This window comes from Melanostigma gelatinosum, assembly GCF_949748355.1.
Source record: "Melanostigma gelatinosum genome assembly, chromosome: 21".
Taxonomy (NCBI): Eukaryota; Metazoa; Chordata; class Actinopteri; order Perciformes; family Zoarcidae; genus Melanostigma; species Melanostigma gelatinosum.
The window spans coordinates 7,427,490-7,446,128 of NC_136654.1; the positions used below are offsets into that span (position 1 = coordinate 7,427,490).

An 18,639-nucleotide genomic window follows, 5' to 3' on the forward strand; every position below is an offset into this window, starting at 1 on the left:
ACTTCTTTAACACCATCTACTTCTCTGCCAGGTGAGAGCTTTCTGTCTCTAATTCTCTAACAGATCATTGTTCTGAATACATAATCAATGTTCTCTTCAACACAAATATAACTTAATCTAAAACAGGATCCCTTCGCCATCTTGACTACTGACGTGACCGCTCACCGTGTTCCATTTCTGTGTTTTCTGTCCATGCTCTTAAGCTGCGTGCACCAGTTGGGCCCGACAATGAGACAGATTGCAGCACCAGACGCTGTGCTTGTCGTGGAGTTGGCCAAGTGAGGGTTTTTACAGTTATCGTGGTTTGTTACCATGGTGGCAACACATTCACCAAGAGTACAGTGACTCTGCTCTGTTACCCACAAGTGCATGAGCTTTTTCTGCATTTCTTTGTGCTTGCTACACCGTCCCATCTGTAAGTTCTGTGAATGATGACTGTCGTGCGGCTGCTGCGTTTCACTTGCATTTGTGTGTCTTTGTGAAACAGGTACATTTTGGATCTGAGCAAAGAGCAAGTAGCGGGCTTTGCAGAGAAAGTGGCGAGCGTCGCTCTGGAGGCTGAATTTGAGGCGTGGCGTGATGAGAAGAGTGATGATGTCCATGCTGTTTTCGTACCACAGAGGAAGTAACGGTGGTTCATTTATTCTGCTCCCATTGTCAGCAGCTTTACCTTCACAGCATGCAACAGTCTAGGTGATATTGCAGACAGAACTTATTTTGCCTTCAAAAGGAAGTTGCAAAAGGAGCAACATTCATTTATGTTCATTTTTGTTTGTCGTAGCTGTGAACTTTTCAATATTTGGATTTTTTTAAGAATAATAATCCGATTTCATTTACAATTTCAAAGACATTCAAGAAAATATCCAATTTATTTATCGTGCATTTTAATAAATACAGATGCAAGTGGATGTATTGTAATAAATGCCACACGTAAAATCTCTAATCTTGTCCAGAATCTATTGAACTGTCTTCTTGTTTCGTCGTGCCTCCTCTGAGAGTTCACTTCCAGCGTCCTCCGACCTTCCCCTTACCGTGGACCTTTTTGCTGCGTTGAGACAAGAACAAAAGCATAAAGTAGATTATGAACAGTTGAAATGACCATCGAGTGTGACTGATTGGGGATGGATACCACTTTACTTTCATGTCTTAGATGTTGCGCATCCAGTGAATGAAGTGGCAAATGTTTAAGAGCTGTGAGTTTGTTATTTCCTGTGTTAATGTGACTGTTGCCATCCGTCTGTGGTATGTTTCCATCCGTCTGTGGTATGTTTGCACAGTCTATGCAAAGCAGCATCATACGACACACTACTTTTTGCGGTGTGAAGGTTGTGTGAAGGTAGAGCAGAGTGACTCACAACTTCTGAGCATGTTGGAGTCTGTTCAGGAGGACTTTGATCTGAGAAAAAACACACATTACATCACAAATTATATTTAAAATACCAGTTTTGTATATTCTTGGCTCGATGGCTCACCTCATACTTCTGCCTCTTCGTCTTGTCAGTCAGGTCGAATTTCTCTGACTCCAGCTGGTAGATACATTCCCACATCTCCTTGGCTCTCTCTCTAAAACACAGCAGCATCAACAAGTTGAGATGGCATTCATTCGTACGACAATGTACCTGGTTTCAAAGGTAATGGATGTTTATTTAAAATGAACCCAAATCTCTTTACTAAATTCGAGATGCATCAGTGTTTAATGGACCTTTAAACTGACCTCAGGCCATCCTCTCTCAGGCTCTCGATAGCCAGCGTCTTGCGTCTCTCTGACAGAGTCTTCCTCTTGATTTCCCTCGCAGTTTGCTTTTTGCCGCGCCTCTGCTCTGCCTGCAGGAAACACGACTCACTTTCTCAGAGGATCGGACAGACGTGAACTCTGACGCTGTACGGCGACACACCTGCCTGTAAATGTGTTGTTCTCACCTTGGCCAGGAACCCTCCGAAGTGAGCTCCCATGTTGGAGAGCACTTTCTTCTTCTTGGCCTCATCCTCTGCCCTCTTCTTGGCCTCTTCGTCCTCTTTCCTCTGTCTCTCCACCTGAGGAAGTCAGGTCAAAATACTGTGATACGAGTGGATTTTTAAAAACGTTTAACATGTAATACAGAGTTAAACGTTAATTACTGCAATCCGTGTCTGTCTGTCCCGCTCTTTTTCGGCCCTCACACGCTGCTGCTCAGCTCTTTCTGCCCGGCGGTTCTCCTATTACAGAAAAAAACATGTCCGCCTGACCTTTACACGTGGCTCAAGTTTCCTCACTGTTGTTCTGAATCGTCAGTGTATCCTGGCAAAGCTCTCTCTCATGCAACTACGTGGGGAACTAATGGAAAAACGATTACAATCCTGTCTTTGAGTCCAATCAGCTCCTCTTCCTCTTTCTTCCTCTGCTCAAAGTGGATGTCAATCAGAGTCTGCAGCTCCAGAAGGTCTTTCTCCATCCTCTTCCTGTGGATATCCTGTCGGGGACCAGTGGATACACAGATCAAGATTATTGAATGCCTGTTTTTGGTGCTATAATTGTGTAAATGTTCCGTTAACAACAACCTTGAAGGAACATACATCAAAGTCAACCCTCTCCCCGTCAGGGATTTTAGGGGCAGCGAGCTGTGTGACCGGCCTGTAAAATAACATGACGGCACATCAACGTGTTCAATCTTGAGTATTTTCTACTGCATTTTGCGGTAAAATCCCACAATATGTTTTGATGTTTCGTATTGCCACTTCACTCTTACTTGTATTTGGGGCGTTCTTCTTCAGCATCACAGCCAGAACAGCAACAAAAAAGGGAATCGTTTTTTTTTTGTTTTCATAAACAAACACAGCAGAGGAAATTATTTCAAGTTTAACTCCAACAGGAAAACAATTAGGTTTAAAACATAGAAAAAAACACAGTTTATGGCCAATATTCATATGATAGGCTTGTGAACTGCTCTATGAAAGAACAGCATTTTCTATCCCGTTAGAGAGAACTCGAGGTGTAAAGTTTCCTGAATTCTTGAATTTGAATTGAAGTTCAACTGTCCTGCAGGTCTGCTGGGACCCTCGGCTCCTTCAAATCGAGATTGAAGACTTTTATGTTTGCTGCTGCCTCTAATTGAACCACATTCAATTCATATATTCATCAATTGTCTGCATTTTACTACTGTATTTTATTTCTTACACTGTTTTTTAATGGTTTAGTGCAATGTTCTTAATTTGAATTACCTTGTTGTTGAAATGTGCTATACAAATACATTTGCCTTGCCTTGTCCTGGGACAATATGCAAACACTGGATGGATTGCAACATGTAAATGCATATTTACATTTTGAAGATTCTCATCTTTCACTGACAGGTTGCTGTTATAGCTTGTACACCCGCATGTGTTATTCCTAAGGCAAGGTCGATGAAATCAACACCGTCTCACCTCCCTCCCTCTGCTCCTCGTCTTCTTCTGGAGAAAGAAAGAGTGACAAGGCGAGTGAGAAACGACGAAATTGCGGTTTTATTAAATGAAGGAGTGAAGGTCCTTACCCTCTTGATGGACTCTAAATAAATATGAATTGAATGAGTACATCAGACAGGCCTTAAAAACATGTTGTATGAATGTAGAAACGTTTATGAAGGACTGGATTGACTTACCCATGATCTTCAAACTCAGACATGGTGACACTGGAGAGAAAACCATCAATGTAAAAATCAGTACTGTTTTAGATGTGTAACGGCATTATACACTATACATACCCAACGTATGAAAGGTGTCAAGTTATTTAGTTCATGATTTTTCAAAAGGTAGATCTGAGAATGCATTGGCGGAATACATTAGAATAAGTCTTAAATGATCACAAAACAACATGGGTTTGTCGAATATTACATCGAGCAGCAAACGGACCAAGTACAGTTGTGATGCATCGGTTGGTGTTTGCCCTCTTAAAGCTGGAGTATGTTGAATTTGAAAGAATAAAAAACACAACCTCCCACTTACAGGTGAAAATCTTCACACACAAGCAAGAGAACACACAACACAGCCTTACTCCATTCCGTAAACAGGAATGTTATCGCTGCAGCCTTATTTGGTCCACTTTACATGATGTAAATATTGCTGCGGAAATGTTTTTTCTGGATCACTTTGTTGGACTTTGTGTCTCTTCTCTACTCGTGCCACTGTTTCACAACACCTTAGTTCAGTCAGGTCGCCGAATGACGCATTTGAAGCTATTGACACGACAAAAGGTTGGAAAATGAGAATACATTCATTGTGCTGTTATTTTATAGGTACCACTTGTGGCCACATCGGCTCGACAAAAATCCGATGTATATTTAACATTTGACAATCTCAATTATACATCTGAATTCCTGGCATGGAGATCGTTTAATGTAATTACTGGACCTTCAATCAATACGTTTGCATTCTCAATAGTGAACAAATTTCATGATGTATGAGACGGTACATTACATGATCGATGCAGGCCAGCGCTTTTGTTCAAAGAATAATATAGAGCAGAAGGCCATTTGTAGCTTAATGATCGAGGAATAGAAGCGGTCAGAGGAACTATTAGGTCGCAGCAGTGTCCTGTTACCCAGGATAAGAGTGAGGTATTAGCTCGGCAATCTGCAAGAGAGAATGTGGGATGGAGAGATTAAGCTGGTCGGCTGCTGCTATTAACACCAGCCAAGTCCTCTATTATCATTTGATCTGTTTGCAGATCAAATGATTTGTGGGTGTTTAAATGTGGAGTCCCATAATATTGTCTCATTCCTGACCATTATTTAAGCTTCTTTTACACGTATTTCAGTGGGACTTGTTACAGGAGATACAGAATTATAAACGTGCAGAGTACAGAGTCGAAGCCGTTGGTTTCTTGGTAGACACACCGGCAACAGACCATTTTCAATGAACTGGAAGGCCTCCCAGACTGCCTGTCTTTGAGAGCATTAACATGGCAGATCAAGCACCGAGGCCGCCCTCGTCTCTCAGGTCCTGTCACAGTTCGTTTTTAGCCAAGATCTCAGGGCATGAGCATGTGAATCTGAATAAACACGGGCACAAAAGGCAGATGAGGGATTGGGAGAGGAATTCATTACAATGCTTCACTGTTGAATGTTTCTGACCAAACTGACCAACACAGACGGACGGAGAGGGCAAGGGCAACAAGAGCAACTTCTCACGTCTTTGGTCATTTCAGAGAAATAATCGACCTTTATTGTCACTCAACTGAATTTAATTGCAATTTAGTGGAAATCCATAAGTTGCATTGATTTATATATTTCAACAAGCAGATTCTGAATGTATTGTCTCTGACGTTGTACAATGAAACAAGTCTGAGCACGTTTAGACAATACAAATCTAACATTCATTAATGATTGTCAATTTCAACCGTTTTAAAGCAGCTTTGATTTAATCAGTTATTATTGGCTATTACAGTATTTAAATGTAAAAAGTGCAATAAATGTTTTGGGTTTTTTTTTTGCACACTTACAGGCAGCAGAAACAAGCTTTGATCACAGTGACATATCAGCACCTTTTAAGTTAATACGGCGAAGTTGACACGTCCAGCAGACACGGGGTAACATCATTCATCGTCTGCTAAATGCCCCATTATGCTCACAAGCTGATCGGTTTCTAACTGTTAGCCTGGTAGAGCCCAGAGTGGGTTTTAAGTTGCTAAAAGTAGCCTCCTGCTGTGAGAGCAGTGGGCGTGAATCGAAACATTAAAAGTGCGAGCCAGAAAATCATAACAATAAGCTGAAAGATGATGAAAAGCTCTGCAGTCCAAAGAGGAACTGTAGCTTTGGTGATAAGTCTCTGGTTCACTGAGAAACCCTCTTTACACTAATCATAGCCATATGATCCATTGCTATCATAGAAAAACATTGATTATAGCAACTTTAAACAGCCTTGAAAATCATCGAGCAACGTCTTTCAAAACGATCACAGTCCATCAACAATACTACGCAATCAAACCCAATGCTGTACCAGATAAAGATGATGGAAGACTGCTGGATGGTCACGTATTTCAAACAATCACAGCACCGTACAAGAAGAAACACCTCGGCTCAGAGAGAGTGTCGAGGACAAGTCAAAGCACGTAGGCCTACCTGAACAGCAAAAGAGAAGGATGTTTGACTGATGGTGAAAACAAGGGGAGTAACAAGTAGAGGGGAGACGGGACTTTATATAAGGGGGTCCTCTGGGGTGACGGAGAGGTGACTTGAGAGGTGATGAAATGTGGGTGAGTGTGCGAGGCAAGATTTAGAAAAGAAGGACAGGGGACTGAATGTGGATTAGTGGCGGCTTTTGTGGGCATATGCTGAAGTCTGACGGGCAGGATAATGAGCGAAGGGCTTGTTGCTGACCTCACAGCTGAAACAAGACACAGAAAGACAGGTGGCAGGAAACAAACCGAGACAGACAAGGAGGCAAAAACAAGCCGGTTTCTGTCAGGACACATTGAGATCCTTGAGAAACAAGAGCAGGTCATACACAACGCCTTTATGTTGGTTATAATTACACTTGCCTCCTATAAAGGTTTTTGTGGAATGCAAATATGAAATAGACTGAAATAGTCAAAAGCAAACAGCATTTCCATATAGACAAATATGAAAGCTCATGGGAACAACCAAAACACACATGATGGAAAGAAAGAGTAACATCCTGCAGAAGTCTCTCACAAAGAAGCACCTGTGGATCAGGTAAGAAGAAGAATTAGGATATTTAGACTTTATTTATAAAATGTAATCTTACTGTAGACAATATATCTTTAAATATAATTGCCTTGGGGCAATAAAAACACATCTGGCAGTGTACAGAAGTCGATGATATTTTTATTTTATATATTTTTAGCTGTAGAAGAAAGTCTAACATGGTTCACTAAAATCATTTAAAAAAGTAAAATACATTTTTATAATTTTTATCTGAACTTATTATCAAAAACATCTTGGACCTGCACTGAGAGTGTCCACTGGTGTTCAAATGAACTGAAGGGACGACGTTTCAACCAGCTGACTAGCATTTGAGACATGAACTTTCATTTGATTTTCAACAACTTTTTTATAACTTTTATATCCCAGAAAGAAAACATGCTCCCTCTGGTGATTTTACTGCTAGCTAGTGCTAGCTAGCTGCAGCCAGATGGGAAGATTTTCCATAAAAAAGAAAAGAAGAAAATCAAAGACGCCTGTTAGAATGACATGAAGTTGTCACGATGAAATTATCTGCAGTGTCAAACAAGACTTGACAATTACTCCTGAACATCTGCGAGGGCAGCTGAATATAAAAATGCAGTAATATCATGAGAAATTAAACCAGAATCAGCTGGGGCATTTGTACTCTATCAGAAATAAATATTATATTTTACAGACAGCACACATAACAGTTTGACCCATTTGAAATGCTGCATTAAAAGTCACTTACTTCAACTGTTTTAATACCCTGCTGTCAGTATGTAATACTTTTTTACATTTTTCATACTGGCTTCAATGTTCTCTCTTATTTCCATTTCCATTCTCGGTCACTCGCCACTTTCAAAACTGCACTTAAAACTCACCTATTTAAATCTGCTTTTAACCTCTAAAGTCAGTCATGTTCTCTTTCTTTCTCTTCGTGTTTATTTTTCTTTCTTACTGTTATGTTGTAGATTTTGTTTTTATTATAAATGCTTTTATTGTTTCTGTTTTTACCATGTAAAGTGACTTTGAGTGCCTTTTAAAGCGCTATATAAATAAAATGTATCATTATTATTATTGTTATTTCTCCTCATTTATTAGCAGTAGGTGTGCTGTGTCCTTTTGCAGAAATGAAATCAAAAATAAATAGGTTTCAAGGAGTCAACAGACCCTCCTGGCTCCTCTTAAAGGTGCAGTGTGCAGTATTTGGCAGCATCGAGCGGTGAGGTTTCAGATACAAAATACATACGTTACATCTCTGAGCATTATCTTAAAGGGGAATACCAAAGCCTTGTTGTGGCTCTAGAGGGAGCTGCATTCAATCAAAAAAAATGAAATTGATGTACACAGCTGCATTTTGGGTAATGTAGGCACCAGGTTTTGACAAGGGAGCAGAAAGTCCTTTAAGAAGTCCTTTATTTTTCTGCTGTGATATTGCATTACAAATAGTAATACTACGACACAAGCTCAACTGAAAAAGAAGAGGCAGTAATCGATGAAGAATAACTGAGGAGCCCGTGTCACTGGCACGCGACTTTCTTTGAATCAGACGGCTTCACTCCACACGTAATCCACATGTGACCGGCAGCTCTGCTCGAGACGAAACAAACACCTGCATATGGTATTCATGAATATAGCTTGCATTGTTATGGTGCTTGTTTAATAATACAGTGATGAAAATAATTACAAAACACATGTATAGATGGCAGTGAAATATCTGGAGTTCATTACAGCACAGCTTCAACTCGGGGAGTTTGAAACACTGACCACTGAAAGGACAATGGAGCTACATTATTTGTATGTACATTTTGAATATGTTTGAAAACATAAAAGGTATTTCCTGGGTGAGCTGGCCCTGAATATAACACGAGTCAAACAGTAATGCCAACCTATGAATTTCAAGAGCCATGTCATTTCACTACACGTATAAACAGCCCGGCTCTCTCGGCACAGTATTACAATCAAGTGTTTTTGTAGAAAGCAGATTTATACATAACGACGAGTAAACAATGAGAAGTCCCAGACTTCCAATCGTTCAAAATGTGTGGCGTCACTGTTACAGCGATGTTGCATTCAGATGGAAGGAAATGAAATCACCTCAACAGCCCTCCATGTAATGTGCCAAGACTCGAGATGCGTCACGCGCTCCCAAAAACATTTTCCAAACAAATTCAACAACAGAAGATCAGTGGCACAAAACGTGTGGCACATTTAATGGTGTCAGAGCGTACTGCACTTGAATATATATGTCAAATGAATCCCTGTAATAAGGTATTCGGAATTTCTTCCCTAACTTTGAGTGGTGCAATTCATACTGGCCTTTTAATAGTAATCTCTAATATGTCTCGCCAAAAACGTACCAATGGTTTGTAAAGCTAAACCAGTAAGAAGGAGTGTACTTGAATCCCACTTCCTTCTCACACACCTATCACACAGGTAATACACACACACACACACACAAATTCAGATACATATCGGTAAAAACATCGCCTACATTGTTTTAGTTTTCCCTCCATCTGACTGGCTAAAAAAAGAAATCTCCCAATGCATGAGGGAAAACAAAACTGTCTGTCCTTAATTCATAGTGTAACTTATGCTTCCCTTCAGCATCGTTGAGCCCCGAGTAACCGCCTACAGGTCTTTCTTCACTTCTGTCTTCTTGACCTGGGTTTGGTTGGGGCACAGCAGCTGTAGCAGGTCGTGCAGAGCTTTTCTAATCTGAGCACCAAATTTATTGGCACCCTGGAGGGAAGACATGGAATAAAGAATAAGGAGATTAATGTGTCTGGGGGATAAAAAGGAATGAGCATTTTGACATAAATTCATCCCAAAACGTTTTTTTTACCATAAATGTGTTGTTGTTGTTGTTAATATTTTTAAATCTCCAGTATTGATATCTGTATGTGCTGGCACGTTATGGGATGTATTTGTTTCCACTTGTCCTGTGCAGCATACTATTACTACTTTCATTGAACTCACAGTGTCTGGACATGAGTGCTTGCATGTGACGTGGAAGTTTAACACGTTCTCTCCCAAAGCGCAGTAGCACACCCCATAACCGTCATCAGCCACCTGAAAGACATAAAGACAATATTTATACTCACGGCTGCTGAAAGAATATCGCAAACCTCGGCCGCTTTCAAAAAGGAAAAACAACAAAACAAAACTAGCAAAATGACTGCTGCTAATGAATACTACGATGGCAAAATGTTTGTTTCTAGTTGAAGCCAAACTTAAACAGCTAAATGATTTTAGTGAGTGAAGCACTGACCGGTCCAAAGCCCCCTCCACAGGAGACGTACTCTGGGTAGTTGACGATGTCAAACATCTCCACGTGCAGTGGAGTCTGACTCGTGGACAGCCGCCAGGGCTCAGATAGCACCTGAAATACCCACAAGAAGCCACTGCATCAGTTTGCTGAAGTTGCTGCTAATCTGTGTCGACTAAAAAGATAAATACTCAAACTGAAAAAATATAAAAATGACAAAGAAAAGAAAGGAACCTCTTTCAAGAAAGGAGACTCCACTCTGAGGTATTTCGATACCACGTAGAGACAGAAGAGGTGTCTGTCGATGCCAGCTCCAGTCATAGCCATGCGGTATAGATGCTGGTGCTTTTCTGATGCTTCCTGGAACAAACGCCTGCACACATCTGCTGCCTGGTGGAGAAGGGCACGAGCGGCATGACTGCTTGGCATATCGACAACAGACACTGTATGATTTATGCGATGAAAATAGCAATTGGACAGAATCATTTGCAATGCAGATTTTGTTTCCTCAGAGAACCTTTAATCGTCCGCCTTTGAGTTACTCCAGCAAAACGTTCCTCAAAAAAAGGATGGAAGTCAAGAGACATCATCCATGGGCTCACCTCTCCACCTTCCAGCGCTCGGACGAAGGCACTGCTCTCACTGGTACAGGAGCGAACCGTCTCGGTCCTGCCCTCCTTGAACAGACGGGTCATGGAGGCTTCGTACGTCAAACAGAATCTCCCCTGGTCCTGGAATGCAAACACAAAACTCACATGCAACAGACAATATTGACACCAAATGTCCAAATTGAATGCAGTGTCCGACACACACTGCTTCAGAGGGAGGCTTACCCTGTAGTGGGCCAACTGAAGAGCCAGCTGTATGAAGGCATCTGGGCTGACTCGACACCTTTTGATCTTTCCTTTGCCAAATTCTTCAAAGGCGAAAACGTGGACGTCCACATCGTCAGCCAGGGCCTGGGCCACTGCCAGAGACCCGGAGATCTGCTCCTCACACTGAGACGGACACATCCAAACAGCTCAAATCAACACGACGGAGATACCTATAAGCGTTGTTCTGTGGCAACGCGTCCACAGTGTTACAAATAATGAGTCAGCTTTGTACTATTTACATGAAATATATGTATCAGTTTGCTAGGCGCTCGTCTTTTCAATCCAAGTGATCATTTTCAAAGTGTGAGTGAGTGAGTGAGTGTGTGTGCACATCTCTGTGTATCTCCATGGCTTATTTCGCATACTGCTCCACAAACTGCGTAATATTTTGGGTGGCCAGTTACTGCTGCATGCTGAAGGACCTCTTGTGGTTGCAGTGACTCACGCTTTCGCAAAACACCTTTTATTGCCCGTTGATTGATGCACTGCTGACTCCTCGCTCACCACTCTAAAGCGGCGGCCAAAATAAAAGCTGCAAGAGATGGAGCCGCTGCACACATCTGTACAGATTCATTATGGAGTTACGGGCAAGGTGTGGATGGATAACTAACTTCTGGAGGGATTTCCCAGTTCAGCTTCTGTGGCCGTGGTAGTGATGAATCCACTTCTCCTTTGCAGTGACCCTCTGCATTGTAACCGAGCTGGAAACAGTCCATGGACAAGACGTACTGGAAACACACAACGGTTATAAGTGATTGCCTCTAAGAACCAAGCGACAACAACGTGGAACTTACTTCTCCTTCGTGGTCCTTACCTGCCAGGCGTGTGACAACACTGGTGCATCAGCCCAGGAGTGCTCTCCATTTAAGCCCATCTTTCCATTCTTGAAGTAAACAACGGTGAAGGACTTGTCAAACCACCTGCATGACGACCAGGATAAGGATTGAAAAACACATAATTTGGAAACTAGGTGACTTTCACAAGGCAGTGATCAGCTAAGGGTACGATTACCTGTCGTAACATTTCCCGTGCAACAGGGATTTGGCGTATGAATCTAATCTAGTCGGGTCATCCGCCATCCCGCCCTGCTCCTCGTCATCCAGGCTCACAAAGAAGGCGGCTTTCTCGATGTAGTCCAGAGACCGTTTATTGACCCCACTGCTGAAATACTTCACCCTGGCTTTAGCCCATGGAATTCTGGGAAACATTTCAGAGGAAGATTATGACATTACATCAAGGATTCAGTGCACTGTGTTGTCCATGTGATTTTACCACGGGCGGCTTGTCACACTGACCTGTCTCCAGCGGTCAGGGCCCCCAGTTTGGCCTCTCCTTTGGAAGGAGGTGACGGGTCATCCAGGATCTTCTGAATTTGGGATTCAATCTCCCTGGGCGACAGGAGTCTGCCTGCATGGTACATCCTGAGACGGAAGTAGCGACCCCGGTGGTATACCGCTATGTAGTCACTGTCCTGCCAATGCTGCACAGTGTCTTCGCACATTGAAGAAAACAAAAATACATATTCTGTTAATAGAGTCAAAGGCCTGTCATAGAAACACAAAAGCATCACAGATGTGCTTCATGTGTGTGTGTGTGTGTGCTTGTGTTTATTCTGTCTGTCCTACTGGCATGGGTTCCTGTCACATTCATGTCATGATTCATACATTTTTAGTCGGGACAAAAGGACACAACAGCTGCATCTGTTTCTTGACATTGTGGTTCCTAATTTGAATTGGTTGATGGATGACTTTTAGGCTCTTGGCTCATTAACATAATGGACAGGGAACATTTACTATATGTGAGACAGGGATCGTCATTTGATATTCTTAATCATACACAGTAAAACATGTTATGCACACATATATTATCATATTGGTTTATTTAGAGATCTAAAACTAGGATTGGGCCAGTTGTGTAAAAATATAAATACTACCTGTTAGTGTTCCAGGGATTCGACAAGTGTCAAACATCCGCTCAAATTGATAGGAGCAGCAAGGAATTGCAGACCTTAGCATCCACTGAGCACGAAAAAGAGGGAGGGGCCAGTACAAAAAAGAAAGGAAGGGAGAGAAAGAGGGAAAGGAAAAGGATAGAAAAAACACACACAGGAGTGTGTGGAAGAAATAGAACGAGAACCAGGGAAGAGAGGGAAGAAAAAGATGAGAAAACAAAATGTGTGGGCAGAAGAAAATAGACGTTAGTTAAGACTGAACATTTCCAGAAACCCAGACAGAGCTGCGATGAGACCAGAAGGCAGACAGATGAGAGGCGACAGGATGGCCTGTACAGCAGACATATGATGACTCAGTGAATCACGGCAAACTCACACACACACACACACACACACACACACACACACACACACACACACACACACACACACACACACACACACACACACACACACACACACACACACACACACACACACACCGTCTTTCACACAGTTCTCTCTCCCACGCTTTAACTCCAGACGGCTCAGACACCTTCCGTGTGCCTCGTCATCTCTGAAGCACTGCTCACTTGCTGAAGCTACCTGCTCATTGCGCAGACAATATTGCGCATCATGTATCAGCACCGTGTGTCTCTCTTTACCGGTCTCCTCTCCAGGAACGCGTGTGGTGTTGAATACCCTCTCACACTGAGCTGAACACAGAGGAATGACAGTGCCGGGAATGCGGGTCTGGGAAAACGGAGAGAGGAGAGGACGAAGGGCGAGGACAGAGGAGAGCAGCGGAGGGATGGTAGAGTCAATCAAAAGGAGAGGAGACGAGTGAGAGGACATGAGGGAAGGGAGCGAAGAGGAATCAAGCGAGTGAGAGACAGGATGAAAGGAGTAGAAGAGGAACGGGTGAGACATGAGCATATGAGAATGTGAGGGAACATGAAAACTAAATAAATGAACGGAGATGAACACGATATCTACCAAAAACTTGGAAGACACACAAACGGCAAATCAATCAATCAAAACACGTGCTGATGGTGCCATCATTATGATCAGGTTCCACAAAGAAATATCCAAATGTGTCTGTCGAAGTCTTCTGTTGCCATAGCAGAGAGGCATGAATTATGAACGCCTCGGTGTATTTGGGGCAGCTGGCGGGGTGGACTGGTGTGAAACTCACAGGTTTAAGCTCTTCTTTGTTGAGTTTGCGGCGGTATAGGAAGTATGCGTGAAGGCTGTTGCCTGCCCGGGCCGCCTGGATGGGTGTGGGCGTCACATACATGAAGTCCTGGGGAGAGAACGCACGGAGACTGTTTATTGAACATTCTTGAGGAAATAGTTGAGTTTTTAGAGGCCATGTGTTTGAATTTGAATTCATATAAACGTGACAATGAACATACATTGTAGGTTCACTTTTCCAGGATTAATAAAAAAGTATAAACAAGAGCACATGTCTTCGTCTAACGAGCAGAAACACACAATTACGTATCCATCATGTTTCTCTCCTCATGACAAACAAATCCTTAAATATCTCAAAGCCCGTCAAATAGAAAAAAATGGACCTGTCAGGTCCAACATCAATCAGAGTCGATCCTAATGATGACTGCATCAGGTTGAACTGGGAATCTATTTATTGTCATACCATGCCGTAATAGTTACTGTTGACCATTATTGGGCTCCGTCCTCGCAGATAGACGTATTCCTCCCACCAGTCACTGACCTGAAGGATTAAAACACAATCATTCTTTGTGAGAGAGCTAATATCACTTCCATCACTTCCATATTCAGCCAGGATGAATAATTGAAACCACAGAACCTTACAAAGACATACATCTTTCATAGAATTTAAAAATGTCCTCCTTGGTTTGGACGTTTAAGTGATGTCTGAAGTAGCCACACTCCCTGTGGTTAATCCACTTACGTAGTTGGTGGCCCACAGGGCTTTGAGTTTGAGGTACCACTGCAGGCGTTTACCGAGGCTGCTCTCAAACTCCGCTGACAGCTCGGTCATGCGTTCGTACTCTGTATCGTCCATGAGCGGACGCACGGATTCCAAGTGCTAAACAAGAGAGATGTGCAAAGAAGAAGAAGAAGAAGAAGGAGACGCATTGAGCAGATATAAAATGACCAATATTGATTACATAGTCTACTGAATACAGAAACATAGAAAAAGGATTGTAAATCAATGAATTAACATCTATTAAAGGCCACGGTTGGTGATGTGGAAGCCTTCTACCATTACAACCACACCACCTCTCATCTGTCAGATATACATCCGTTTAGAAGGGTGGATGATGACATGCATTTTATATTTGGTTGAAAATGATGAATGTGCGAAAGCAATCCATCTGTTCCACGGTCAGATGTCAGCGTGTTGTCATTTCCTCCGCTTCATGTGACGTCTCACCCTTTTGACTGTGTCCTTGGTGGCCGGCACAGGCAGGTTTGGCAGCGAACCCTGGTAGCTGTAGAGCAGAGGCTTCCTGCCGGAGAAGATCCGCACCAGCGCCTGGCGTAGAAACAGTAAACAGGGTTTTCTTTGCAGCATAAAACACACAACATTTTGTGAGTATGAGAGGACATAAAAACTGCCACTCAAGACAATGAAGGGCATTGTTCGTTTACAGTAACAAATCGAACAAAAAAATAGTGTGAGACAACACTGACCACCCAGACTTTGGTGGTGGTGGACATCTTGCCGTGCTTCTCAAACATCCAGCGGTGGTAGGAGAGAAGCTGCTTGAGGCACAGGCGCATGGTGAAGATGAGCAGGAGCCACAGCATGGTGCTGAAGAGCACTGCTGACACCAACGTCTGGCACTGGTTACTCATCGACTGGCTGCAAACAGAGGGAGAAAAAAAGAGCAGTGAGTGAAACATTTAACAGAATAAACAAGAAAACGACTCCTTTCTCCTGTATGTATCACTCATCTCTCTATAACACAATGTCTAATCAGGGAAAGGGAACATTTGGAGTCTGCAGGGGTTGATTGGTGGATCTTTAACACTATCCTGGAGTCACGAGAGGTGTTACCTGACTGGCAGGTGCTCCTGTATCTTGGCTATGAGTCCCATGGAGGGGTCGGAGCGCGTGTACATAGTAGCCAGGATGGCTATGACCACGAAGAGCCAGGAGGACGGACTCGCAGGATAAACCCCCGTGATCACGCTATTCTGTTAACGTGAGACAGGAGACGTTTAAAATCCCATTCTGTTTACATGACATGCACACTGATTAAGTAATACATGTCATGTGAATGCTAAAGTCTTTACTGCATTAATAAACAGAATTAAACAACAAATCACTGTGAATGTAGCTGTTCATTTGAGGCTTTTGCAGCAGGTGTGTGTCCGACTGGGTATGAAAAGCTTACACATTAAACATCACTTTAATCCTTTTTCAGGAGTGCCCTGTATACACATTCATACAACCAAAACTAAAAAAACATTTAAAATTATGAATTATGCGCAATTAAAAGACCATATTTAAAATCCTACAATTAAAACAATGAAAGACAAAACTGCTGCATTCAGCCGCTGTCAATGTTTCAACAAATAAAGTGAAAATACAGTTCAAGTTTTTCGTCTTTATTTTTGCAAAGACACTGAAGCCATGATATAGACAGGCCAACACAACAGAACACTTAAGATTCCTCAACATTGAGCTCCGACACAGATGCAAGGGCTGACATGAAGAGAGGGGGAAGCGCTGTAATAACTATGAGGAAGAGCCACATATGTGGTTACGGACTGTTTTTGGGTCAAAGACACGGGATGAGCGTGAACAAGCCAAACAGACAACAGGTGTGACAGCCAGAGTTGAGATACCTTGAGTCCGATGATACGCTTCTTCCAGGAGCGCACGCCAGAGAGGTAGATCTCCGTGAAGGCCTGGTGGGACAAATGAAGATCAATGCCATCCGGGGTGACCGTGAACTGGAAGGCCACCGCCTGGTGGGCCTCCGCCATGATGACTGTGCACAATGAGAGGGACAGAGAGGAAACATGAATGTTTTATTCAACTGTGAATAGGCAGACAACAACCTAAAGGCAAAAGGAAGGAATATGTGTGTGTGTGTGTTAAACACAGATTATCAAAATTGAAAAAACAAACACAACAATACAAATGAACACGGTCTGAAAGATATCTATTCAGTAAAACATAAAAAATGTCAGAAAACAATGTGGAAGCTGCACTGCTGAGAGGTCATTTGTGTGAACACTTGCCCACAAAAAACAGCAGTTTGTCACTGTCGGCCATGTTTTTTGTTTATGTTTATGCAAATGGCTTCTCTTCCTACGGAATTGATTTTCCTCCACAAATAGGCTATGGATAATGGCATGAGGTTGAGTCACACTGACACTGGACTACACCCCTGTGGAGGCCACGGCTGCTCTTGTTGTTGCCCTGTTAGGTCAGATCTGGCAGATAAAATGTCTGCATTCACAGCGTCGTAATCCTCAGCATCAACTCTTTAAAGCCGGGCGATAAAAAAAGACCGCCAGACAATGATACCGCTTAACGATGATATTTTTGATTAGGCTACAGATATAATTGAATTGAGTAATTAATAAGGGGGAATGGGCTATGAATAGTAAGATCTGTTTAAAGATATTACAGTTTATTTAAAGGAGAAAAAGGTTTGACACAACCCTGCACTTTTTACTTGATATACGCATGCTACGCATTTTGATGGTTAACACCTCGAAGGCCTTCAGTCATTTCCCTATTAGAATTCCTCCGTCTATTGTTTGACTGCAACTTTAGTCTCATCAAGGTGAATATGTATGCTTCTTCTGTTCCAGGATAAGAGTAAATAACTTATTAGTTAAGTTAAGAGTCAGCTCTGCCTTATCATAACTTATCTTGACTAACCTTTGCCTGCAGGTCTGCCCAACAAGGAACAACTAGATGTAAAACAGCTGCATGTGACAACACTGGGCCCTATTATGGCAACAAGTGAACATGTAATATCATCAGATTTCTGTTATCACACACACATTGTAGAAACAATCAACATAATTCAAGACACACAGATAGGATAAGCTAAATATTGTTGCACTGAATCGTTGACTAACAAATATGACGTAAAAGGAGGACAACTTCCAAAGTCAACAAACAACAACTACAGTCATGATGACACTCTACACCTTTCAGCCAAGTCAACCCAAATTAAACAGCAGACAGATTGGGGGACATGTGCATTACATTACAGTCATTTAGCAGACGCTTTTATCCAAAGCTACTTACAATTCAGATTCAATCACATTTATACACCGTAGGCACAACTACGGGAGCAATTACAATGTACGAAAGTACAATGTGTTATTAATCAGGTAACGTACGTAGTAAGTGTTATTAAGCTCGTAACATTGTCATAGCTGAAAGCTCCACACTAATGTTCGACATTAAGGAAAACCAACTGAGGCAAGACAGCAATACCTGACGTTTTAACGAACGTTATCTCACTAGAGCAGCTATTTAGATAAGAGCTATGCTAGTGTTGGCTAGCCGAGCGTCCCAAGCCTTTTATGTCCGTTAGCTTGAGCTGGTGGGACTTCTTCACGTCCGTGGAAACGACGCGTTTGTGTCTCCATTGCAACACACGACGTCATTTTCGGAAACCCTGTTAGCATACCTGTTGTTGTTTTTGTTTACGAAATTTCCCGAGGGTCCAGAGTAGCAGGACAGTTATAACTTCTGACGACGACGACGTGGTGTCGGCCCTCTGCACAGCTGTACTATGGATGCCCTCCTCCAGGATGGAGCTGATGCTGCCTTCATATACGGTCGGAAATGTCGCAATCACGCAGTGGCAGTTTTGTTGTGTGATGCCTGAGCTGCGTTCAGGGCAGAGAGAAGCCTGTGTCAATAACTATGTCCACTAGCTCGGCATTTATTTGGCTTTTATG

At 42.5% G+C, this 18,639-nt stretch overlaps 3 protein-coding genes across 10 annotated transcripts in view; 1 reads left to right on the plus strand and 2 right to left on the minus strand.

The window, feature by feature from the left end:
- Positions 1–629, plus strand: part of dnaaf3l (dynein axonemal assembly factor 3 like) — a gene marked incomplete at its 3' end in the record, with an annotated part of 2,521 nt that extends 1,892 nt beyond the window's left edge. For both annotated transcript variants that reach the window (XM_079292997.1, XM_079292996.1), the window contains 3 exons: positions 1–31; positions 204–278; positions 488–629. The exon at positions 1–31 is cut by the window's left edge and continues 84 nt beyond it. In XM_079292997.1, coding sequence (XP_079149123.1) covers positions 1–31; positions 204–278; positions 488–629 — 248 coding nt within the window. The remainder of the gene's footprint in view (positions 32–203; positions 279–487) is intronic.
- A 307-nt stretch (positions 630–936) lies between these two features.
- LOC306794795 (troponin T, slow skeletal muscle-like) lies at positions 937–3,421 on the minus strand (the record flags this gene model as incomplete). 4 transcript variants are annotated; one of them, XM_079293004.1, is made up of 10 exons in its annotated part: positions 937–1,045; positions 1,356–1,396; positions 1,473–1,563; positions 1,715–1,824; positions 1,921–2,034; positions 2,119–2,196; positions 2,334–2,450; positions 2,554–2,611; positions 2,727–2,745; positions 3,400–3,421. In XM_079293004.1, 7 exons carry the CDS (start codon positions 2,430–2,432, stop codon positions 1,000–1,002), a joined length of 579 nt encoding a protein of 192 aa, XP_079149130.1. In that variant the 3' UTR covers positions 937–999. The 4 variants fall into 4 exon arrangements, with proteins under 4 accessions (XP_079149130.1, XP_079149129.1, XP_079149128.1 ...); XM_079293003.1 differs by lacking the exon at positions 3,400–3,421 and having other exon boundaries at positions 2,539–2,611; positions 2,727–2,743; XM_079293002.1 differs by lacking the exons at positions 2,727–2,745; positions 3,400–3,421 and having other exon boundaries at positions 2,554–2,625.
- Positions 3,422–8,045: 4,624 nt separating this feature from the next.
- Positions 8,046–18,455, minus strand: LOC306794787 (carnitine O-palmitoyltransferase 1, liver isoform). Of its 4 annotated transcripts, none has more exons than XM_079292993.1 (19): positions 18,366–18,455; positions 16,555–16,700; positions 15,761–15,900; positions 15,394–15,565; positions 15,134–15,235; positions 14,648–14,785; positions 14,369–14,446; positions 13,907–14,014; positions 12,715–12,799; positions 12,077–12,272; positions 11,793–11,978; positions 11,596–11,701; positions 11,393–11,509; positions 10,740–10,904; positions 10,509–10,637; positions 10,141–10,296; positions 9,910–10,020; positions 9,618–9,710; positions 8,046–9,380 (listed from the first exon to the last, which is right to left on the minus strand). In XM_079292993.1, exons 2-19 carry the CDS (start codon positions 16,693–16,695, stop codon positions 9,270–9,272), a joined length of 2,334 nt encoding a protein of 777 aa, XP_079149119.1. In that variant the 5' UTR covers positions 16,696–16,700; positions 18,366–18,455; the 3' UTR covers positions 8,046–9,269. The 4 variants fall into 4 exon arrangements, 2 of the variants coding, with proteins under 2 accessions (XP_079149119.1, XP_079149118.1); XM_079292992.1 differs by lacking the exon at positions 12,715–12,799 and adding an exon at positions 13,377–13,464; XR_013772940.1 differs by lacking the exons at positions 8,046–9,380; positions 12,715–12,799 and adding an exon at positions 13,377–13,464 and having other exon boundaries at positions 9,681–9,710; positions 10,141–10,324.
- Positions 18,456–18,639: the final 184 nt, after the last annotated feature.

What these genes read in the sequence shown, in the direction of transcription:
- LOC306794787 (XM_079292992.1), bottom strand. Translation starts at nt 16,695, where the DNA reads ATGGCGGAGGCCCACCAGGCGGTGGCCTTCCAGTTCACGGTCACCCCG. An exon ending in CAGGAGCACCTGCCAGTCAG is followed by an intron (nt 15,566 to 15,760) that starts GTAACACCTCTC and finishes CTCTGTTTGCAG; the next exon opens with CCAGTCGATGAGTAACCAGT. An exon ending in TGTTGTCACACGCCTGGCAG is followed by an intron (nt 11,510 to 11,595) that starts GTAAGGACCACG and finishes GTGTGTTTCCAG; the next exon opens with TACGTCTTGTCCATGGACTG.